The 25,016-nt window shown below is 39.8% G+C and overlaps 1 protein-coding gene across 1 annotated transcript; it reads right to left on the reverse strand.

Moving 5' to 3' along the window:
* rrp1 (ribosomal RNA processing 1) lies at positions 1-23,875 on the reverse strand. Its single transcript, XM_008279433.1, has 16 exons — positions 23,683-23,875; positions 22,275-22,357; positions 19,793-19,850; positions 19,588-19,673; positions 19,261-19,322; positions 19,051-19,180; positions 18,199-18,263; positions 17,647-17,858; positions 15,674-15,789; positions 11,617-11,714; positions 9,940-9,959; positions 9,693-9,830; positions 5,512-6,788; positions 5,263-5,433; positions 1,812-1,878; positions 1-676 (listed from the first exon to the last, which is right to left on the reverse strand). The coding sequence occupies exons 1-16, from the start codon at positions 23,807-23,809 to the stop codon at positions 462-464; spliced, it is 2,925 nt and encodes a 974-aa protein (XP_008277655.1). The 5' UTR covers positions 23,810-23,875; the 3' UTR covers positions 1-461.
* Positions 23,876-25,016: the final 1,141 nt, after the last annotated feature.

Here is a 25,016-nt window from a genome sequence, read left to right on the forward strand (position 1 = left end):
TCCATTTTATGCATCATTTATTTGAGTACACCACCTTGATCTGTAGGTGTGGTTTTAAAGAGAATCACATATTTACTTGCTCAAATATTTTGGTGAAGACCATTGGATGTATTTATTCTGCATGTCACCCAAGAACACGCTTGAACACCAATCTCTCCTTTTTAAAAAAATTATACATTTTTTTTGCTGCAAATATAACAAACTCTCTTTCAAAGACTTGTGGTGTGTAGTTCGTTTGATGTAGAACACTTTTATCATATATAAAAAGGAACATTCCAAATAAATTGTATAACTGAAAACCAAAAAAAAAAAAAAAGTCGCTTTATCAAAACAGTCACTCAAAGAAGTGAAATCCAACACTGATATCAGATACACAAAAATACTTCTATATTTTTCTAAATGGGCTGTTATTCAAGGGCTCACAGAGAACAATTGTATTCATGGTCAGTCTGTGCAGGAAGTTAAAAAAAGTCAGCCGCCGAGGGTCGACGTTTGGGTGTGCTCTTTGGAGAATTGGAGCTGGTTTTGTTGCTCTTCCGGGTCTTTTTGAGGCTGGAGGAGAGTGGTGTGGGTGGAGACTTTAAGACCCCAAACTTGGGTTTTTGCTGTGGGTCAAATGGCACTCGTGATGAGCCATCTGGACTCACCAGCAGGCTGCGATCAGTCTTCCTAAACTCTGAAAGACAGGAAAATAAGAACAGTCAAGAAATGTACCTAATGTACAACATTGTCTTCTATGTCATGTCGGGGTTCCAAAAAATAAAGGGTTATCCCAGGAGGTAGAAGTTCCTGCAGTAAACTGATCTGTGTTTCCACAAGAGACCTAAAGCATATCAAAAACTGGATAGCCTCAAATTCCCTCTGAATCTTATCTTCTGCATGAATGGACCACAAAGCCTGGATGTCATCTGGCCTTCTCATACAGCACAAAGACATGCATGTTAGGCTATTGGTTGATTCTAAATAGGCCATGTGTGTGCATGGATAGGATAAAGGGTCATAAAAAATTTCATCTGCTGATAAAAATCAAATGTCACCCAACATCCTACTCAAGTCCAAACAAAACACAAAAAAGCTGAAACACATCACTGACTGTTTTGAAGCTGGCTTTAATCCCTGCGGTTTAGCCGACCTGGTGTGGACCAACAGCTTTTTCTTTTTCAGTGCATTTTCACACTGACTTGCTACAAAAACATGAGGTGATATCATTTATTCACTTGACAGTTTTGGTGATGTTGATCTGCCTAATTTTAGTTATATGAAGTGGAGGCTGAGAAACACAAATCTTGATGGACAGCCAGTTGTCCTATAAATTGATATTCTTTGAAGTAACAAACAGTGAGAAGTATTATTAGCCTTCACAGAATTCCTTTTGTCATTGCACACTGTGCAATGAATTTAATCAGTGGTCTGTCAGTGCATTAAAAATAAATACAAGGTGCATAAGGTTGTAGTCAAGTTGCTAGTAGGTACTCAGGTCCAGACAGTTGATGTGAGTGATGAGTTTTTTGTATGTGCCACGTTGATCAGTTTCTTCTTGGTCCATGTTGTTGGGTTAAATGAGAGACAAGATCAAGCCCACCTAAAGAGCTACTTTCCTGCAGTTTGCACACTCTGCAGTGACAACTGCACAACGTTCTCACCATTTTTCATTATTTGGCACAGAACACCACTCATCAACTTGTTATCTTTCAGCTAATTAAAACACCTGTTTGTATTACAGTATTTTGATTCTTGAAACTGCACAGATTTTTGTATTGAATGCATCTTTATTATTTAGACTAAAAAGCAAATTCCTTACAGTTTCTTACCAGCTGTTTTATTATTCTTGAGACCAAAGGTCACCTTCTTGGATTCCGAATTGGGAGTTCGAATCTTCTGTAAAATAAATACAGGAAGTTAGACAGTTAGGGACATAGGATCAGTGATTCTCATGATTGTTACCATGCTGATGCCAATTCTGTTGTTCTGACCTGTATCACTTACTGTATTTAAAAAAATAATAATTTAACTCTGCTTTTTTTCAGCTTCTGAGGAGGTGGCATCACAGACCACTAGACATCATTGTTACCATCAAGGAATGGAACAAAGCAGGAAGTGATAGCAATGAGATTCATTTTAAGAGAGGTGAAAAGTTTTCTAGGAATTGAAACAAAAGGAATTTAACCAATTTTTAGATGGTCTCTGTTATCAGACCAACTACAGATTCTAATAAAACATTTACTGAGGTTTTGACCAAACTCTTGAGCAAGGACCAAACTGCTATTCTCATATCTGGCCATAGAAAAGACTGCTCTTAAGTACTATTAGAAATATTATATGCAATGTGTAAACTGCAACAATCAAAGAATTTCTGCAGGTGTGTATGTGTGTGTGTGTGTGTGCTGCTTCACACATTTTTTTTCCTAGATGTTCAGTCTGACATCTGAACATCTGCCCTGTTAATTAGAAGGCCTTCACAGAAACATAATAGCACTTCAAAAATTCATTAACACAACAGTGCAAATTGAAGTGGTGAGTAATTAAACATATGGGGAGCAGAGCTGTCAGCTGCTCTGGACCTCAGTATCACTGGACTCAGGAACATTGATTCATTTATCCTGTTTAAAGCCAAACTCAAAACTCACCTGTTTAGGACTGCTCATCCCACCTGAATGCAACTGCTTTGTCTGTTTTTGCCCTAATTTATTATCTTGGTATTTTATTCATTTCATTGTGGGTTTTTTGCCACCTGCTCAAAGGAATCTTTGGATTTGTTGTTTTTCTCTGTATAATTCTGTGACCTTACTATATGAAGTGCCTTGAAATAACATATTGTGATTTAGTGCTATATTTGCATTTATTTATTTTATCTGACCTTTGTTTTACCAGGTAAAAATGTTGGAGAACCAGTTCTCATTTGCAAACATGACCTGGCCAAGAGGCGCCAGCAGGAACAAATACACATGTAAATTACAGACACATATAGCCACATAAACATAACATAGAAAAACAGCAAACAAAGATGAAGCACGCAGGCATATGCATGTGAGTGAAAAAAGATGTGCATGAGGTGTAAGGAAGTGTGTGTGCAGGTGCCTAGATAGCTCAGCGGGTAGGGCGGGCGACCCATGTACAGGGGCTATAATCCCCGACGCAGCGGCCGCGGTCCGATTCCAGCCAGCGGCTCATTTGCTGCATGTCATTCCCCCACTCTCCTCCCCATGTTTCTCTGTCATTCTTTCACCGTCAACTATTATTAAAGGCGGAAAAGCCCAAAAATAAATTTAAAAAAAACAAAAAAGAAAGTGTGTGTATGTATATATAAGTATTTAAGTAAAGTTTGGCAGGAGCAACAGTTAACTACAGTCTGTTGGATTTTAAGCTTGAAGGTGGTGCGTGGAGTCACAGTTGCAAGTTTGCAATATACAAATGAAACTGAATTTCATGTAATTGTTTCCTCACGTAAACTAGGAAAATCACTGAGGTCTATGTCTTAAATGCATTTCCCTCCCTGTTAAACACTGGCAAATCTTATTTTTATTGTTCTGAAACGGACAGTTTAAAAGGTCCACTGATAAATATTTTTTATAAAAACAGTGGAAGGGGAATTAACTTTCAGGAGCAGCACACAGCTGTTACCAGTTAAAAGGCTCTGAGAAACCACCTACCAGCCCTGAGCAACAGATAGACAGACTAGACAAGGAGGACACTTACATTTTAGCCAGAACAGCCATGTAAGACCAGAAAATATGAAAACTCGTGTAAGGTTCAGCTTGATGTGGAATTCAATTTCACTGGTAAAAAAAATACCTCAATGCTGCTTCAACCCTCTGAAGCCCAAAACCCACTGGCTGTTTTAAAGGCTTGGTATCTTTAACAAACACACAACAAAAGAACACAAGGGAATGACACCGCCAGAAACGGCAAAAACCAGAAACAATCACCAGATTTTAACTTTTCAACTGAACAGCTATTTCCACTGTAAATAAACCCATTCTAAGCTTAAAACTGTGATGCTTCATCAAAATCACTTCCGTTTTCCACAGTGATAATTGGTGCTCTTCAGAGGCAGCAAATTGTTCATGTTGTATTGTCATCTAAGGAGTTCACAATCTGTTTGAATGAAGAATAATTCCTAGTAGGGAAGATTTGAGTCAAATCATTTGTCCACAGGGTCCAAGTCAGTTTGTGGCCACAGTCTGGCTCCTTCACTTTTTCAGCGTCCGCTGCACACATTTCAGACTGGTCTTCAGCATCCACAGTTCACTCTGATGTAAGTGTGACATGAACATGCTTCCATTTTTCAAGAGCGTGTGGTTAAAATTCCACAAGGTCACATTTGTACAAGTGTATGATGATCATCAGGCTGATCTGGAGACACTCCAGCCATCACTCACACCTCCTCTGTTAGCTATTTCAGTGTAAAGTAGTACTTTTTCCTCTTTGTTAGCTCAGTGGGTTTCCATTTCACTGTTACTGTATTCCAAAGACAGAAAAAAAACTTAGAGAGAGAGAATTCCAACTCAGACACACCTAATGATCAGAGTGCAGGTGCAGGTAGGGAGAGCTCGCCTGAGTCAGTTCAACTGACCTCAGTAGACTCAATCTGGATCGCTAACACAGCGCTGAGGCTGAAAAGTCCAACTAATATTAACAGCAATCAGTTAACAGCAAGCCTTTATACAATTAAGTGAACGTGATCAACTTCAAGTTGGCCAAATCTAACAGTAGAATACATTATTTCATTCTTTTCCAACTAATTTTCAGACTCTGGCTAGCATTTACCACAGCCTGCATGGAAAGCGTTTAGGGAGCACTGAAAAATAGTAGCATCAATAAGCAGATGATAAGCCAGTGAGGAAGTTAGCCTGAGCAGTTTATAGGACTGATATCAGAAGAAGAGTGGTGACAAAATTAATACACATTTCTATTCAAATACTTTACAAACTTCAAGTTTTGTATCACTGTACCAGAATAAGGGTGTTTAGGGGTGGAAGGGGGGCAACCTATTCATGTGCTGGTGCAATCAACACTAGTGCTACTTGTGAAAGTTAGTCTGGAGCCCTGCATTTCAATGGATCTGAAACCTGTGCATTATAATACTAATAAGCTTAAAAGGATCATAGGTCTAACTTGCACAAGTAAACATTTTCTCTCCGACCTCTGCTGGTCTCTAAGCATACAGGTCATTTTAGTTCTGATTGTCCAGGTTTTGTAATATACAACATTAATAAACGGTTGAACCCTGAGAGCTTATATCTGACTGTCCATTCATTTTACCTTCTTGCTGGATGGCAGGGGGCTGGACTTTCCCTTGGTCTTGCAGAATAGTGGCATTGGAACTGCAGCTTTGCTCTGAAAGGTGATGAAGTCCAACGCTGATCCTTGGCCTGCCCTTGCCTTCTTTTGTGACTTTTTGCTGCTCACAGGCATGGATGCCTCATCAACATCCTGAAATAAAAAATCCGGTTAGAATTGTATTTCAGTATGTAATCTGATCTAAAGCATTTAACATCATTAAATACTCACATTGCCCGGTGTTGTCTTCTTGGCAACAGTCTCTTCTCCTGCAACTCCATTGATGAGTGCAGCGGCCTCCAGCTCCTCAGCTTCAAACTCAAACACCACAGGGATCTTCCTCTTCTTCTTGGTTGATTTCCCAGAGGATGAGACCAACTTAGTTTCATCATTTGGGAGGTCTGCATCTACGCTCCTTTTGATCTCATTCAACTGGGCTGCTGCCAGATTTGGAATCTTTTTCTTATTTGTTGGTGTTGTCATGTTCATTTCAAAAAGCAGTTTCTCAGCATCGACCACCTGAGGGCTTTCTGACACTGCTCCTTCCTCTTCCACAGCAGTCTTTAATTCTTTCTGACTCTGTTTCTTTAACTTCTTAAGTTGGGTTACGGTGCTTCCATCTGCAGCAGATTGCTCTTCAAGTGTCTGATCCATTTTTACCTCCCTCTTGCCCTTTTTCTTTGTCATCTTTTTAAGCGGGACAACGGTGGTGTGTTGTGATGATTCAGACGTGATCTCAGCCTCAGTGCACCCTGCCTCTACCTCCTGTGTGTTTGCCTCAAGCTTCTGCGCTTTCTCCAACTTCAAGCTCCTCTTCTTACCCCTTTTCTTGGCTGGGGCTGCAGAATCAGTCAGCTTCTTGAGTCCAGTGGTAGTGTCATCTTCTGCTGAACCCTCACAGCCTACTGATGTGACATCTGTTTCTGAGCTCAGTGTCCCCTCAGGTTTCCTCTTGGCCTTCAGACCCTTGTTTTTCTTCTTGGCAGGAGTTGTAGCATCCTTACTGAGCAGTGTTGTGGTTTCTTCACAGCTTACCGGTGGGATCTCTCTGTCACCCTCAGTCCTGTCCTTTTCTACCTTTGCTTTCAGGCCCTTCTTTTTCTTCTTTGTCTTCTTCTTCCCTGAGACTGGAACATCACAGGATGTCTCTGGCTTTGCTGTAGTAAAACTCTCCTGCTCCTCTACTGTTTCTGTGTCCCCAGAAGAGCCCCCCTTTTTCTTCTTTTTTGATTGACCACTGCAGCCAGTGGTGCCGGTTTCTGACAAGCCATTCTGAGTGTTGGTCTCTGTAACTTTTACGGATGACGTGTAACTTTGTGTATGTGCTACTTGTGAACATTCCAGATCCTCTTTAGTCTCTTTAATCTTATGCTGAACTTGAGCCACAATCTCTCCCTTTTCTGGTATTTGTGCATTTGCTTTCATATTGTTTTGCTTTTCATCTTCAACCGTTCCATCTATGTGTTCACGGTCCTTGTCCTGGTTGTTGAGTGCCTCCTTTTTCTTCCCTGGAGTAGCGCAGACACAAATCAATTAGTCTTCATGGCACAATCGGTCATTCACTCAAACATCAACTAAAAAGCCCTGCTCACTCAATATTCAGCTCAAAATACAGATTGGTTCTTCATATCTGATACAAAAACTTGAGACAAAGACTGATGACAAAGTGGGGGTTGAGGGCTCCAACTAAAACAGAAGCACACCTTTGACAGTCTCCAGTTACCAACATGACACATTCTTGAAGAAAAATCACTGACACCGAAGAATTCTGGTGACAGGAACTCCAACAGTAAGCAAATGTCACCGTAGTTATTAACATACTAAAGTTCATTTTTGCTGGCCTGGTCCCAGACTGTAATCGCTGGCCACATCTCAGATTTTTTTCAGTGATTCCAATAGGTTTGGTATTGTGTTCACTGACTATCTCCAGTTAGATCAAATCAGTAAGGGCTGTGTAGAAACTATTAACAACAAGGACGTCAAGGTACTGTACCAGAGTCAGTGTTTCCTCTAGGATTTTTTTTTCAGCAGTGGGGGCAGATGGAGTCTTGGCGACGTAAACAAATGACATTTGACTGCAGATTTTACTTTTGGAACCTATTTATTAAATGGCCAGTTGAAAATGTCTTTTAAAGGTTGAATGTAAAAATAAAATAAATAAATAAAACGAAAAATTTAACAAAAATAAAAACAATAACTATTTCTTGATGGTGCTGTAGAATCAGTGGTAAAGTTTGCACCCAGGCTCAGAACAATGAATTTTTCATTTATTTATTTATTTTTTAATAGAAGAGCTCTGAGGCTCTGTTGCAGGGAAATTCTCTGAGAGGCTCAGCAGCATACATGATGCAAGCTGATCCCCTAGAGCCTGATTCAGAACATTCCTGTCAGGACAGAGTAAAGTGGCATTATTGATCATTGCTCTTACAACGGAAATACACTGAATTTATTATTATTTTTATTTAACAGAAATACTGACATGTATATTATGCCAAAAAAATAAGAAAGGTAAAAAAGGTTCATGGACACTTCCCATTATCAGTGTGGTAGAGCCTTGAGTGGAACAGACTATTTCTTTCAACCCATGTAGGGCCCCAGCCTGACAACCTGAGTTCCGCTTTAGGTTCTTCTCCTCTACTCTCATCTCTCTCCTGCTCTTCCACTCGGCTCTCCTTCACTTTGTTCCACTGCTCATCCCTGTCTGATATTACAGCTCTTATACATTAAACATTAATGTTAGATCATTTACACTCACATCACATCTGATTACAGTGTGAACACTATTTTTTACTGACCATCATCATTTATGATCCAGTAAACGGCTAATGATACCTGGCTAGCGTCACCTTCATCAGGTGTCTTTATCTTCTTGGAGAAATATTTGAACCAGCTCATCTGAAGAGGCAGTCAGCAGTTCCATCATGGTGTGTAGATGTTAGCGTAATGCTATCAGTTAGTTTACTCATGTGAGCGACACTGAGTTGGAACCGGGCCCAATTAACTTAAGCTACCGGTATGATACGTAACGTTAGCTGGCCATCAATATTTTTTGCGAATGTCTATTTAACTTGTAAAATAGAAGTATCTTAAGCTAGTAAGTCTACCTTTCCTCCGGTAAGTCACTGCCTTATTCTCCAAGATGACCCTCCTCTGACTGACCTGGAGCCTGGTGCTGGATGTGGAGTCACCCTCAGGGCTCTCGCAACTAATTAACGTCGTATTAACCTCCCAAAGAACAGAGACTGAGCAAGATATTTATCTGTCGTTTACCTTAGTACTCGCCAGTAATTAACGTCGTATGAACCCCCCAAAGAGTAGATACTGAGCAAGATAGCTATCTGTAGTTTAGCTTAGTACTCGTGAGTACCGACCCTGTGCAGGACTCTGCTGTGAAGGTGAAGACATGCGGCGGTGGTGTATTTGCGACAATAAATTAAAAAATAAATTTGAATGAGCGGCGGCTAGAATTTAGGAATGGCGGGCCGCCGCTGCTAAAAGAAAGTAGAGGAAACAGAGTAATTCCCAACAGAGAAGAGTAAAGCCCTTTTCAGTTGTGAGCCCCTTTCCATTGATACAATGGAAATGTAATGTGTTGCTGTTATGTCTAAATAAACACACTGCTCAGTTTTATATAACCTAGAAAGGCATCTAGTAACTTTCACTTTTAAAACAGAAGTCTAAATAGATGTAGGCACACACAAGACCACGACATAGTTACACAACATGTTTATAGAGTGCCTACCAAAGCTGACAATCTAAAAGGTAGCATCATTTAGAAGCAGCAAGTTTGCTGGCAAAAACGTTTATTTTTAAAATTTTCTGGAAAATGACAGCAGCAAAAGTACTATCGCAAAAGTCGGTGGAAACTAGCCTGACGCTAACATCAGATAGCGCTCATCCAGGTGTCACTATGGATGAAATGACCAGGCAGCTTATTGGATCAACATGGCTACATACATTATGAAATGAATGAAATGAAAAATACTTTATTTATCCCAGAAGGGAAATTCAATCTTGTAAAAGCTCACTTTTTTTTTTTTTTAAATCAATATAACATATATTCTATACAACAACAATCATTCAGTCAGTCAGATTTGTTTTTTAAGGTGATGGCTGTTGGCAGGAAGGAATTATTATATGGAGAAAACAAAAGCTGAGTACTTCTCATTTAAAATCTATCCTCATTTTAACCACACCAAACAGAAACCCACCAACTGGTGAGCAAGGCATGTTGTCTGTATTTTTCCTGACTTCACACCACATTTCTATTAAGTTTATACTGTTACATGTAGTCCCGGTTGCAGCGGCATCTGCGATATCAAGTCACTGTCAAAGACATGATTGCATGTTTTTTTGTTTTGTTTTCATAGGGTGGACCGGCAGTATAATATGCCGTCACATGGCTGTGTTACCTTTACTTTTCTTGGCTGCTGGTGCCTCATTATCCTCATTGTGACCTCTTCTTCTCTTCATTCTCTTCCTGCTGCCAAACATTTCATCGTCCTCATCTGTGGAGACCTCCTCTGGATACTCACTCTCAGGAAAGATGCCTACGAATAGGAATTTCAAAGAGATAAGCGCGTGCCAAGACAAGGCTAAAGATCAAGAACAACTGTTTTGTTTGACAATGCGTCAAGTGTGAAGAAAAAAGGCCTCTACCTTCACTAAGGTCACGCAGTCTGAGATTCACACAACAAAAGGTGGGAGAGAAGAAGAAAAGCTATTAGTGTGGGTTCACACAGAGCTCACTCATGGTAAAATGTACATTTCTACAAAAAAGTATTTTCACCCTTCCTGATGTCTTCTATTTTCACATATTTCACACACTTAAATGTTCCAGAACAAACTAATTTTGATATTAGACAGAGATTATCCATAAGACACAAAATGCAGTTTTTAAATGAAATAAAATAAATTTGAAGATTTACTGAAAACCTGTGTCACCCCTGTTAAAAAGTAATTGCCCTCCTAAGCTGGATGGGCCGCCCTTGACAGCAACAACGGCAGTTAAATGTTTGCCATACCTTGTGATCTGTCTTTTACATCGTCATGTAAACTCTCTGTGTTCTTCTTGGTCAGGAGTGGTTTGTGCCTTGCAGTTTTCCCATTGATGCCATTTTTTGAGACCCTTTAGGCTACTGCACCATGTCAGGCAGGTTCTATTTAAGTGATGTTTAGATTCAACAAGCCTGGCAATGATCATATGTGGGTGTGGCTGAAGAAACTGAACCAAATTGCCAAATTAATTTGATCATTTGGTATACTGGTAGCTAAGGGGGAAATTACATTTTCACATGGGGCAAGATCGGGCTGGACAGCATTTTTCCTTCAAAAAATGAAAATGATCATTTAAAAAATGCATTCTGTGTTTTCTTGGGTTGTCTTTGCCTTACGACAAATACTTTTTCACAGCACTATACATTCCCTCAGGACCGGAGCCTTTATACCTTATTTAAAGTTAAAATCGGTAGACTTGTTTGTTTGTAAATAGTAATCGCTGAAGGGGAGAACCAGCAGAGCAGCTGAGAGACACCCTCACCATTGTTAATGGTTTGCATTGAACTCCACTTTGATTTATTTTTTGAGATTAGTGCCAAAACCACCACCCCAAGAAGAATGGTGCTAGATGAACCGTCCAAGCACTTAATAAATACTTTGCTACTGGTTGTGTATCACTACCTCAAACTGAAATGCTTCTAAATAAATATTTCTCACTTTTTCTTTTATTTATTAGACTATGTGACTGTTGGTAACAGAGTCCGTCATGGCTTTTCAGTTGTGGTAAGGAGTGCAAAGTTTTTAGATTTTTACAGAATCTGGTTCATGCAAATGGTTCATTTCTGGCTTTTTTTGTTTTTTTTTAAATAAATAAGACATGTAGAACAAAAAAGTTGAGAAGAAAGTTGGATTTCTTTGATTATTCACTTGATTATCATTTTTCTGTTTTACAGGATCTGTTGAAAATGGTGTATTTTTTCTTTTAGCTAATTCTGAAAAGAGACATGCAGAATGAAATTATATTGACAAAATGTCAAGATTATAAGCCTAGACTTGATTACATTTTCCCACAGAACTGAACATTACATGAGTAGTTAAAGGACAATCTGGAGGTTGATACAGTTTCCAGCTCTAACAAATGTCATTTTGGAAACTGTTGACAAACAACATGCCTTTCAAATTTACTGGTAGGTTTTGGAGTTTAGAGGGTTAAACTAGATCTGGAGGTATTCTCTCATTCGAGCAGTATATAGCTATCTATCCATCATTCTATTTTTATACAGGGGATGGTGATTACACAGAAGAACACACATATTTGAGTGTAGAGATCCTACTCACACTTTGATAATTCTGTAGAGTCTCTGTCTGTTCTGGCCTGGTGTGCTGTTCCGCTTGGCTAATTCAAACAGATTATCTGCCAGAGCTGCATAGTCAAACTGCAAAAAACACAAACAGCTCATAGAAAAAAAGTCTTTCATCACCAAAGAGTTGTGAACAATACACACTTGTAAAGTCCATGTATAGCATGGCAGTCTTGAGTTTCCAATGGCTCCTATAACTCAGATGTTTCTATGAGGGAATCACTTCAACTGATGCATCTTTATCACAAAAAACCCCATCATGTGTTTTGGTTCTTTCATAGATATATATATTGTAGGTCTTCTGGAAATATGACGAAAGCAACTGGTTCAAAAATATACATACAGCAACACTAATATTTGGTAAAAATGATTACTCCTTTCGTTGGAATTGGTTTCTTCAGAACAGTCCACAGGTTCTCAGTGTAGTCTTTGGGAAGACTGGTCTAAATCCATATTTCTAGTCTGATTTAGCAGTGTCCTTTCCATTTTAATCTCTGTTTGGGGTAACTGTCACCTCCAGAGCATCAAACTACCACCATCATGCATGACTGTACATTTGGTTTTCCTGCGATTAGGGGTCTCATCTTGTCTCCATCAAACATATTCCTGGTCATTGTGGCCAAACAGCTCAATATTTTTTTAATCGGGCCACAGAAGTTTCCTCCAGAAGGACTTTTCTTTATCCATGTGACCAGCAGCAGAATTCAGTGGAGCTTTAAGGTTCTGCTTCTAGAGGAAGAACTTCCTTCTTCATCAACCTCTCAGCTCATGTTGATGTCAAACCCTGTGGACAATGACAGCTGCGTTCCAGCAGCTTTTCATTTATCCAAAGCTGCTTTTTGGTGATTGTTGGTTCCCTCTTGACCATCCTGACTAATCGTCTCTGAGCAGCTGATAGTTTGTATTTTGTCCTGATCCTTGCAGTGACACAACTGTACAAAGAACTTTACATTTACAAACAATTGTTTGCACAGATGATGTTGGGATCTGTAGCTTGGAAATGGCTCTTTAATGACTTTTCTGAATTGTTCAAGTCAATGATTTACTTTTTCAGACCTATTCAGTTCAATTCAATTATATTTAAATAGTGCCAGTTCACAATATAGGTCATCTCATAGCACTTCACATAACAAGGTAAAGACCTTACAAATGGTAAACAGAGAACCCAACAAATCCAAAGTTTCCTTTGAATGAGCAAGACTTGGCGACAGTGCGAAGAAACCAAAGACCTCTCCTTGTACTGAGTAGGACAAAAAAAACCAAAAAAAAAACAGACAGAGCCAAGACCAGGGAGGGAGGCCATCTGACTCAGGTGAGGGTTAGGGTGAGGATCAAGGGGGCGTTGGTTGATCTATGCTCAGCTCCTCAGACTTTACCATTGTAGTGTTTGTAGTGTAGTTTAATAAGTGTATCAAATGCGCTCTTTTTAAATAGGCTTGAAGAAGTCAACAGCTGTCGTCAATTGTAAGTAAGTAAGATGTTAAGAAGTTATACCTGTAAGAAAATGTGATTAACACAACTTTCCACATCAACAAAACTGATAATTCAAGTTGCTGTATGCATATTTTTGACCCAGCAGAATTTGTCATATTACTAGAAAACCTATAATAAATATCCCAAAGAACCAAAATGCGGGATTGTTTTTTGTGACAAAAATGATTTCAGTGATTCCATCAGAGAAAATTCAGTATTAGAGTCATTGGAAACTTAAGATTGCCATGATATACATAGTCTTTACATGTAAAGGTAAACGTTTGTTCTTGACCCAACATACAGAAATACATTCCAGAAAGACATAAATAAAAATATAAATAATAAAAATGAATGGTTTGTGAAAATTATTGGTACAAGAGAAAAGAATATTGTTCAGAACAAAGCAGACTGATGCATAAAAGGCAGATAATCAGAGCTCAAGACTTAATGACAGTCATCAACTCTCCTTCAACTGCTTTGTTTCCAACTTAGTTCTTTCATGCTTTTGCACATTTTCACTATTCAGAGAGCAAAATTGCTATCCCGATACCAGCACAGCGACCGAATGTTCGGATATTGGGCTATTTGGGTCCAGCCCTACTTTGCTAACAGTAAGATGAAAACCATCCTGACAGCTGTGATGGAGTTCAGCCCTCATCCTGAGGATGGCTGCTGTATAACAAATAAACTGTGACCCTGTGTGTGACAGCTCACCCATCTGAAGTAAAGAAAAGCACACAGTGTGACTTACGTTACTACAGTTGCTCCATGTGTCTAAATGCATGGAACTCTGTCTCGTTGGAGACGCTCATATACAAGCCTCGTGACTGCGCCTGGAATGGTCGCATATGCGCCTGGAATTTCAAGGGTGCAACTATATTTGAAATTACGGTCGCACGGTGCGCCAATAGAAAAATGAGCAAAAATTAAATGATCAGCTGACCGTTATCAGCGAATCAAGGAACAAATTGATAAAGACAAACAACAAGCACGGTTAGTAAGCATGTGTATGATTTGCTAGAAGTTTCTGCGACCCTGTGACCTTTCTCAGACAGGATGAAGTGCTCTATTGCTGAGTATTTTTTGAAGGCTTCTCAGCCTTCTGTTTCAAGAGAGGCAAAGCCTCACCTGGCATCTCAGAAAGAAAAAAATATATAATGATAAAACAATTGAAATGGTTATATGTATCCAGTGATTTGTACTACAAAGTATTTATTTTTTCATTTAGCCTCGTCAGTTTTGATGATTTTTAAATTCAAAATCGCTGAATTTTCAAAATTTCCCATTCCAATGCTTGGAAGAGTAGCGGGTGTGGCAGCAGCGAATTGCAATCCCTCACTGCGCTGGCTGCCATGCGTAGGGTGTCACTGCAGGCAGCCAGCACAATCCCTCGCTGCCTACACTGGCTGCCTGCAGTGACAGCGTGCTGCTGTCTGTATGTCGTCAATAACATGGTTCAAACAAATTTAATATATGAACTGATTTTCCATAGTTCAGCTGATGTATATAATAATGTACAGTGTTTTTTTGTTACCAACTGTATGTGTGTAATGTGTTTCATGTGCTGAGCGATCATAAACGGCTGAGAAGAGGTTCCAGGTGAGGCAGGCAGTTCTCTTGCCTCATGGCAGGGTGCGCTCGTCATCCCAGACATGCTTCTTGTGGCTCTGTGGCTGCAGAGTGACAGCAAACTAGACTAGGTACGATTTACAGTTAGCAAGTCAAGTGCAGCGAAGGAAGGTAAGGAGACATTTTACAAAAAAGCAACGGATGTTTTTGTTCAGAAGGAGCAGAGTATGGACTTCATTTAAAGGTAAAGGTAAGACCGCAATAACTTTAAAAAAAAAAAGAAAAGAAAAGAAAAAGAAACATGCATTTTGTGGGTTACAGCTTGTATGTGTAAAGAATGTAGATATGAAACATAACACAGCACAGTGCTCCTAGGTCAAAAAGTTAGTCTGGAGGCCTGATATGGAGTCTGCTGTTGTCTAAAACTGCAGGTATTTAATAAACTTAGATAAAAGAATCTACAAACAGCTGAAAGCTACCAACTTAACTTTAACTCCTGTTAATGTTTTGTCAAAACCTGGGTTACATAAATTATGGGTCAATCTCAATCCAACCTGTTATGTATCCATTGTTGGTAAGTATCGATGGACATTTCAGCTTCTAATAGACGTTAAATTGAAAGTGAAAAAGGAAAAAAAAACTTTCCCTAAATCGCTCACCTGCCATCAGGAGCATCGAGGATCAAACCGTCAACCTTGTGATTAGTGGAGGGTATTGCGATTTTTAAGAAAAAGTAAGCAGTGTGCTCATTCAGACATCAAAAAGCCATGTTCAGATATCGTCAGATGAACGGAAAGCAGTGCATGTCTGAAAGGGCTTCTGTGACCTGTAGATGACAGGCTCTTATATGCACAACCATCACTGTGGCTCTTTTTCTTGAGTTGAAATCCAAGTAGGACATCAGTATTCAAAAACAAAATTGTCAACCGTTTGATCCTAAATAAAAAATGGAAAGAAAGAAAGCCAGGTCTGCCAGAGGAAGAAGTTTTCACCTGGAGTACTGGTCCGATGTCATCACTTGGCAGATCTGTGTCCAAGTCTTCCAAATAATCACCGTCGTCGTCGTCGTCATCATCATCATCCTCCTCCTCCTCGTTTGACTTACTGCCTGAAAACAAATGAAACAGCACAATTTGATTTCCAAATAGCAAATGCTGAAACACATATCATATGACACAAACATTTTACATCAGCTCAGACAAGCACACACAGTCTCAGTGAACTGTAATAACACAATGCATAAATAAATGATGCGAGACAATTCGTTACACTGTTACATTACTGAGGACAGGTGAAGCATGGATGAGATGTGCCCATGCTGGCCACCACACAGTGTAGCAGATAGTGACATGGACACCTGAGGGCAAGTTTTAACATATCCAGGCTTTCTCTGTCGGCTCAACAAAAACTAAAACTCCAGCCAGAGATCACAGGGATCATGAAGGTGGTTCAACTTTCTGTGTTAACTCAGACCTTCTGCTTCAAACTCTGTTCACATTAAAGGAGATGTTGAACGCGTCACGTGACTCTTCTTCTGCACAAAATGAAACGATTGTGTGCAGCTGCTTCAGTCAACACAATGTTTTAAAATGGAGAACAATGAGGAATATAAACATTTATGACTGTAAAAAGTGCTGCTACTGCAAATGGTGAAGACAGAACTGCTGGTAGAAAACTGTTGCAGCCGCTGATTTCCAACTGACAGCTGCACGTTAAAGTGAAACTTTAAACATGATCTTGTATTGAAGTACATTTAGGTCTGACTCTGTCCCATAATGCAGGAAATCACTTTAATTTTGGCCAAATCAAAGCGAAATCAAAGTTTTTGATTGAATATTCTCTGTAAAAAATACCAGCAGAATAATATGTTTTCTGTTTTCTATCAGCTGCAGTAGCAGCAGAGCAAACAGACTTTACAGCAAATCAAAGCCAAACATAAAAACGTATTTATGGGATTTCTGCATTATCCAACTAAATACATGTCTGATTCCCATGGCAACGTGATATTTACAGTGTGTGATGCTGAAACTACACGGCTTCATTCAGTGATATTAGTAACGCACAACTCGGCATTTTTGCAGATAAAACATATTCCCTCAGCTGAGAGTCTGTAACGCTCATAAATAATAGTCAGGTAGTGATCTGGTTAAAGGGAGACGCTCTTTCAGCCAATTTAAATCCAAACAGAACCTGCTACTGACCAGGCTAGCTCCACAGCATCAGTTACCACGGAGATCTAGCTCCACAGCATCAGTTACCACAGAGATCTAGCTCCATAGCATCAGTTACCATGGAGCTCTAACCAGGTAAAAAGAGAGCCACCTTCGTGACACAGAAAACTCTGACTTTAGGATCAACATATCTGCGAACCCACTAATCTTACTTCGTAGTACAGCCGTCTACAGTGCTGCTAGCCCAAGCTAAAAGCCCCACGCAGCAACTGAAGGACTTGCTGTGACCCTGCTGAGAAAACATGGAGGCCAGCCAGTTCTTCAACTTTATACAACTTTGAAGGAGTCTGAGTGGGTGCCAGCAAGCAGCTCTTACGCGATTCTCTCCAAAGTGTATATGTTTATGGCGGAGTGGTGGTATGTCGTCCTTGCCATCCTGTCTATCATAGTTTGTGGTACTTACTGCCCCAGAAGAGGAGTAAAGTATTTACTAAGCATAATGGAGGCTCTGGTGTAACAGATGGTCTGTGTGGCTGGAGTAATGCCTATTTGTAAATTTGGCTTAACTAAACTTTCAACCACAAACCAGAAATAAGGACTTATAAATACTGTAAAATGCTACATTCCATTGAATTAATTTACACAAATGCAGTAATTTAGCAACAAAATTTAGTAATAAAATCAAATTAGTAATTAGCAATTAGGGAATAACTCTGCAACTCTGTTTGACACGTTTCTGATCCTCTACTGAGCAAGAATCTAGTTGGGGTGATACTTTTTCTGTAGCAACATACCACTGATGTGCTTCCCTCCTCCTTTCTTGCTGGCCAGTTTGGTACTTGTTTTACTTTTTCTTTGGTTTTCGTCCTCATCCGAAGCCTGTCCTGAGTCAGAATCTGAGGCCTCAGCTGCTTTCATTTCCTTCATCAAATCTTCAATGGCAAATGGAGCTTGGTCAATAATAGTGCTAAAGATGCTCCTGCAGATGGCACTGAAAAGAGTCTGACTGGAGAAACAGACACCAAAAGAGGTAACAAATGACAAAATAAGTACATGGGAAGTGATCAGGCAAGCAGTTCAACTAAACACAAGAGCAAGCTGCTCCAGGGTAAGTTCTTCTGTGCTAGTTCACACCTGCATTTGTGTCTGTATGCAAAGCTGACAGATACTTTGACATGTAAATGTAGAAGAACTTTCTGCTGGAGTTTAGGTAAACAAAGACAAGTGTAAGGTTTTAGTTATTTAATCACGATATGTTTTTTTCATTCCTATTTTCTTGGAAAATTTTATATTTACTACACAGAATTACTATGGATCATGCAGCGTAATCTGCGGCGTGAACTTACTTCTTGGTTTTAGCTGCTGTTTTGCAGAACGGCTCGATGAATGTTAAGTTCTGATCAGCAGTGAGCTGTTGGAAAGCAAAGCAAAAGACTCATTTGTTGCCCACATTAATACAGTATTAATATACAGTATTTACTCATGATGCTGAGCTGACATAAGTGGTTGTCTGTTTGCACACTTAAAGGCTGAAGTCATCAGTGTGCTCAAGTCCTCTGTTATCATCTGGATAATTGGTGATAAATTCATGGACAAGCCAAATTTCACAATGACTACTTTGACAATTGACTAGTTTGTGTCATTTATTAAATCAAAAATGCAGGCCCCTTGCTTCAATGAATTAAGTCACACGACTAAAACAGTGAGCAATTCTGGCAAACTTGTAAAGCCGTCAGGAGGGGAAGAATAACTTCACATTCATCTTGCAACACAGAAAACAGAACTACAGAGCTTTTACATCTATTCAACAGTACTCATTTATATGACTCTGTTAAGAAACCACTTTGAATGATTCCATCATAGAAAATTAAGTGTAATAGGATTCACTGGAAACTCAAGACTGCCATGTTACATATGGTCAAGTGTATGTAAACTTATGTTCACAGTAGCACATATAATTTAGTACAATAATGCCTGCTAGCCTCTGCTATCATAAACAGCAACTAGGTGCTATAAGTATCAAAGCCATGTCCTTTAACATCAGTCACTGATAAACAATGGCAACAGTAGAATTGTATGAATCTGGCCAGCCTGCTGATATCATGGAAACAAACCACAGCACAAACTTCACACAAATGTCAACTGCCTGATTTTGTTAAGTATCAAAACAGTCATATTGAGCAGTGGCTGTGCTGTACCTCTGCTGAGCCCACGGTTGCCAGTTCAGTCATGTACAGGTCCAGGATGTGCAGCTGCAGCCCACATGGCGCTTCACTGCTGCTTTGCAAGAGCTGAGCTGTCAGCATGTCCAGAAACTTGGAAACCGCACTGTGGAGGTACAACACACAGTTACTTGCTTCAAAATAAGATGATATGAATGTTGACAAATGTTTTTTTGCAACAATTACCTGCTCTCCCAGTTTTTCCTCTTCAGCGCTTCAAAAGTTTGTCTGAACACAAAGCGAACCAGCTGGGGAAAAGATATTAAAGAGAATTTAGATCTGCAAGCAATTAAAACTTTACTACACATTACACTTTACTGCAATACTGATTTCTGGGTGCAACCATGTACCCAGACTATTAAATTAATCTCTAGAAATCACTTCTTGAAAATCAGGGAACAACCTCAGAGTGTACATTTTTAACCCAATGACATCAGTTATTGCATTGTGAAGCATCTCACTCCATCTGTTATTTAAAGGGAAAAACATATTCAACATTCTCTTAACACAAACCTGGAAGAATTTGTCCATGCGTAGCCTGTCAATACCAGTCCATTCTCTTTTGAAGGTCAGCAGGAAGCTCTCCAGGTATAACAACTCTGCAGGGAGAAGCACATTGTAATCTTAAAACAGGGCAAGGCTTCTGCTATGTGCAGTGACCTGATATACTTCTCTGAAAAATTGCTTAAGGTTATGAAATCACTCTAAAGCAACTTACGTTTGTCAGTATCACCAAAGCTGTGGATCAGGTTGGAGATCTGTTTTGACAGCTCCTCCTATCGGCAAAAGTGATGACAGTATTAACACAAACATCAAAAACCACAGGAGGTTGACTGAACAGTTATGACATTTTAGGGAGGGCGAATAAGTTTTCATTCACTGCCAAGAGACCTTCCACAACATTTCTCACAAGGGACTGACGAGGAATATAAATGCCGAAAAAATTCATATTAATCAAATCCATTTTTCAGCTGAATCATTCATGTCAATGACTAAAAGTGTGGATGCACAAATATCCGCAGAATCTTTGTATCTTCAGAATGAATTAATACTCTCTGACACCTTCATCAGACACCTTCAGCTCATGATCTGGGGTGGGAGAGGTGGAAGAGCAGGTCGTCCACTAATGTTGAAGTTGCCAGTTCGATACCCGGCCCCTCTGCATTCCAAAGGGTCGTGTACGGCAGATCGGTTGCTATTTGTTGCCGTGTGTGTGTGGAAAACACTAAAAAGCACTTTGAAATAGTAAAATACTATATTAATCTAGTTGAGGAAATTTAAGAATACAATTACGGCAGAAAAGCACTACAGAAGTGCACAGCATTTGCCTTTATTCTAGTCTTCTGCAGACCAAAGGCCGAGGCAGAGGCTTGAATATGCTGGCTGACTACGCAAGGATATTCCATCTCTTCACCTAAAAGAGCTCTTTTGTTGCTTTGGTCATGTGTATGAGATAATTATCCTGGTGAATGGTAAAACATGGTTGAGTGAGTTGTGATGATTTTGTCTGAATGTGATCAAACAGAATGCTACAGGGCTACATCTGCTTCATGACTGTCCTTCTGCCAACAGTGTGCCAGTTCACATGACAATCTCTTGGATTGGTCCACAGATTTGTTGAACTCATGTGATGATGTGAATAGTTGTACATGCACTTGCCTAGACACAAAGCCCTGCACTTTAATTCAAGGCCCAGTTCACAAATTTCTGCATCCTCTTTCTGCTTTGATTTTAATTGTTAAGGTTTGATTCAAAGTGGTGACTGCCACCTTGACATATGTGCCAGGATGTTGGTCCTCTGGCTACTGGTACTGATCATTCTTCAGCAACGCTACCTTATTTACACAGAGTAAGTTAGACCCCAAGACACAGGTGCATACAATGAGCGTATCATTAGGCTGGCTCGTCAGTGAATCTCATCCCACAGACCTCATCATTTTGGACTGCAGCTATCGAAGCACAGAGACTTTAAGCATCCGTGCTCTGCAGACACTGTGAGCTTTGCACAACAGTGAATGAACCAGTTTTCCACCTGCTGCAGATCCTGTTTGGAGCAGCTCACAGCAGTTCTCCCAGAGAGCAAAACAAGGACTATTTTCACCAGCTGCAGTCAAGCCAGTAAAGATTAGAATCTGTCTGCAGGACAAGTGTCTCACTGGAGGGACAGCTGAGTGACATCAGGGACCACCACAAAAGCCACTGATCTTTCGTACTGATTGAAGAGGCTAGCTGCTAGCAGTGACTACTCTTTTAGGCACAGTATGTCAAAAGTGCTGCATTCCCCATACATCTCTTTCTATATTGTTGTAAATCTGCCAAATTAAGTAAGTGCAATATATAGCAATTAGATCCATTATTATATTTCAAAATCAATGCACTGAAGCACAGAATTGCCAGCCAAAAAACCAAAAAAAACAAAAAAAAAAACACCCTATGAGACCTTACCCTCCTGTGCTCCTTTTCTGACCATTTCAGACACGAAATACAAAACCATCTGACTTCATCTATCTGTCGATGGTGTGTTGGGAGCTTTAAAACTTACATTTCAACTAAATGGCTTTATTTAGTCATTGCTGTGGGAGAGTGCTAAGTTCCACACTGCTGAACTCAAAAAAGAAGAGTACATTTCTGAGGCTGATATCAGAGAAGAGATCAAAATCAGCATTATATTATACATTTACTGATTAAATAATTTATTTAAAAAACACCCCTGATGGACAGCACAGGAATCTCATTTGAGTATGACATGTTTCAGCTTTCTGCTGGATATTCATAATTACAAAATTCAGTTAAGAGTGAGGAGTTTTCATAGTTATGATCCCTGCATCCTCAGTCGACCAAATATTTTTTACAGCTCTTACATGTTTTCTGTGTGAATACTATTTAGTTTCTTTCTGAATGTATAAAAAGTATTCTAAAAAAGGCTGACAAATACTCAGTCAATTTTTCTAGCTGGTAATTTATTTTTTGCTGCTGCAGCAAAATCTGACAATAACCTATTCAGACTGACGTGTCACTAGGTTCAACCTTGTAAGTTTACCAAGATACGCTTTAGAGAAAGGTGATCAGTGTTTGTTCAGATTGCATCCCCATACTGAAGACAACAACTGAAAGGGCATAAATGCTTTATGTAAACATCAATGCATGTTCTACAATTGTACGGGTCTGCAAGCCAAACAAGACAAGCAAAAAATATATACCTGGAGCAGTGGTTTGTCCTGCATCCACAGACAGTAAAAAAGACCCTTCCACAGCTTGAGCAGCTCATCACCTGTGAAACCACCTGCAAAAAGGAGGAAAGAGATCATTCTGAGTCCACAGGGTGAAGGACAGCTGCATGCTAGGGATGACACACAGACAAACCCTGATGCCAAGTTGATACCAAAAATTTAAAAACACAACAGTGTTGTTTTCTTATTGTACTGAAAAGTACAAAAAGTACTGCAGCTGTCATACTGGAGGTTGTGGTTTCTGTAGAAGGGCATCAGCAGGAGCAACAGGTCCGTTAAGACTTGTAGGAGGACATATTGCTTAATAGGTCATTTAATGTTTCAGTCTATATTCAAGGATCAGTTATAGACCACCAAAATACAAACTGCGTCATTTTTGGAATAAATGGCAGAAACGCCTCGAATTTATGTGAGCAACTGAAAGACATACATCAAGCTATGTACAGGGAATTCTAGCTGAGAGAGATTTAGTTGTTTCTTTTAACAACATGCCATCACAATGTTCACATGAAAAATGTGACTGTTTCTGTTTGTAAACTCTGACAAACATGTCACAATATAGCATTATAAAGGATGCACTGTGGTGCTACAGAGACTCACTGTCAAATCATTCAATTCAATTTCATTTGTACAGCGCAGTTTAAAACATGTCATCACATAGCGCTGAACATAGTAAGGTATAGACCTTACAGATTTCAAAATATCATGTTCTCCAGACTGAAGGGAACATGCATTTTTGTACAGATTGCAGCAAATATCACATCATCATTTTTATGTTGTTCTTTTAGTGTAAAAGCAATGAAAAAAAAAGACAATTCTCAATAAAATCGTGACTGATATCTGTCAAAGTTCAGCTGTAATCCATACTGTCGACCACAGTGGTGATTTATCAGTGGGTTTCCTGCATTTTATAGACAATGTGTAAACAACAAAACCCTTTGACTGCAGAAACAGTATTACGTTACGGTTATCGTTGCTACGTTAAAGTCAAACGACGGTCAGCTGTAACATACGAGAGTCTGATCTAACGGTTACGGAGCGGACAGGAACCCTTAGGGAACCTCCAGGAAACATTCCCTAATGGTTAGTTTTAGAGAATTTTAAAAGAAAGTCGCCGCTTGTTGTAAACACAGCCCAGGAAACAGAAAGCTGCAGGGAAAGTCAAGTACATTCCCTCCACACGTGTGCTCCAGCTACCATTTCCTGTAGTTATACGAATACATGACGGAGGCTGGTACCACTTACCTTCCACACAGGCACTCTAGTTATATAAAACTGAACAGCTGGTTACAGCTATGAAAGTCTCAGTCCCCCTACAACCATTTTGTCCACTGACTGAGTGTTTTCCGAGCTCGCTAGCTAACAGAAAGCAGCTTACCTGCCGCTCTCTGTGAGCGGGCATTGATGTATTTCCTCAGTTTCTTCAGAGCCTTGGTCCGAATGGGCCTTTCGTTGGAGGCTAACCTCTGTGCGAACTGGATCTCTGGCTCTTCAATCGACGCCATGCTCACACCGGCTCACGTGTAGTCACTTCGCTTTTTCTGCTCTCGTCGCTCGAGTTCTTCCCACGTTTCCCTGTTTGACGCAGGCATGTGACGTAATCTTTGTGCGCACGTCTACTCTTTCTTCTTCCTTTGGTTGGCGGTTGGCAAACCAGCTTAAAGGCGCATTACCGCCACCGCATGAACTGGAGTATGAGACAGTAGATTACTGGACAAAGAGAAAAGAAAAGAAAAGAAAAGAAAAAAAAAGAAAAGAAAAGAAAAGAAAAGCTATCTTAGGTGACTGTGTATTCCCAGTGACACACTTCCATTTCTTCTTTTCCTCCTCATAGCCTCTGGATATTCTACATATGTCCATCTGTGTTGTTTATCAGTATTCGTCCCACACTTTTTGCCTTTATGTTGAATTCTAAGTTGTCATATACTGTAAATTGTCATGAATGCTGTTCTGCTCATCTGACAGGGATCAAAGACTACAGTGGTATTTCATAACAAAGAAAAGACTATGCAGCTGGGCCACTCACCATATTTATTTGATGTTGCTTTGCAACCAATAACGACCTGAAAAATGATTGTTGACCAATCAGGGTCTTGTTAGTCCAAAGCTTCAGAAAAATTAGCATGGTGGGGCAGTAGCCAGCACTGTCTCCTCACACCTAGAAGGTCCTGGGTTCGAATCTTAACTTGAGGTCTTTCTGAGTGGAGTTTGCATGTTCTCCTTGTGCATGTGTGGGTTTCCACCAGATGCTTCCTCTCACAGTCTAAAAACAAGCTGAGCTTAATTGGTGATTCTAAATTGTCTGTAGGCGTGAATGTGAGTGTGCTTGGTTGTCTGTCTCTAAGGGTAGCCTTGTGATAGACTGGTTACCTGTCCAGGTGTCCACTGCTTTAAACCTGAGTCAGCTAGGATAGACTCCAGCCCAGGGACCCTACAGAGGATTAAGCGGTGTATAGATGATGGATGGATGGATAAACAGTAATTATTACAGTGATGTACAGTAAATGTTTCAGGGCAGGGGAACTGATTGACAACCTGACAGTTGCATTTATGTCCACAGAGTCACAGTGTTATAGAGGAGCTCAATAATGTTGAGCTGAAGATAAATGACAGATTGATCATAAAAGTGGTCATGTTACAGTGCCTGGGTAACAAATTAATAGCTTTTGTGATGTTTCCAAAGACATAAACATCTGTAAATGAATGCATTCT

Source organism: Stegastes partitus, unplaced genomic scaffold, assembly GCF_000690725.1.
Source record: "Stegastes partitus isolate 25-593 unplaced genomic scaffold, Stegastes_partitus-1.0.2 Scaffold159, whole genome shotgun sequence".
In the NCBI taxonomy this organism is placed as follows: Eukaryota; Metazoa; Chordata; class Actinopteri; family Pomacentridae; genus Stegastes; species Stegastes partitus.

Coding starts and splice junctions, on each gene's coding strand:
- rrp1 (XM_008279433.1), bottom strand. CDS start 23,809: ATGGCGTCGATTGAAGAGCCAGAGATCCAGTTCGCACAGAGGTTAGCC. Junction 19,674..19,792: donor CTTTGGTGATACTGACAAAC/GTAAGTTGCTTT, acceptor TTCTCCCTGCAG/AGTTGTTATACCTGGAGAGC. Junction 9,831..9,939: donor ACTGCGTGACCTTAGTGAAG/GTAGAGGCCTTT, acceptor TCCTATTCGTAG/GCATCTTTCCTGAGAGTGAG.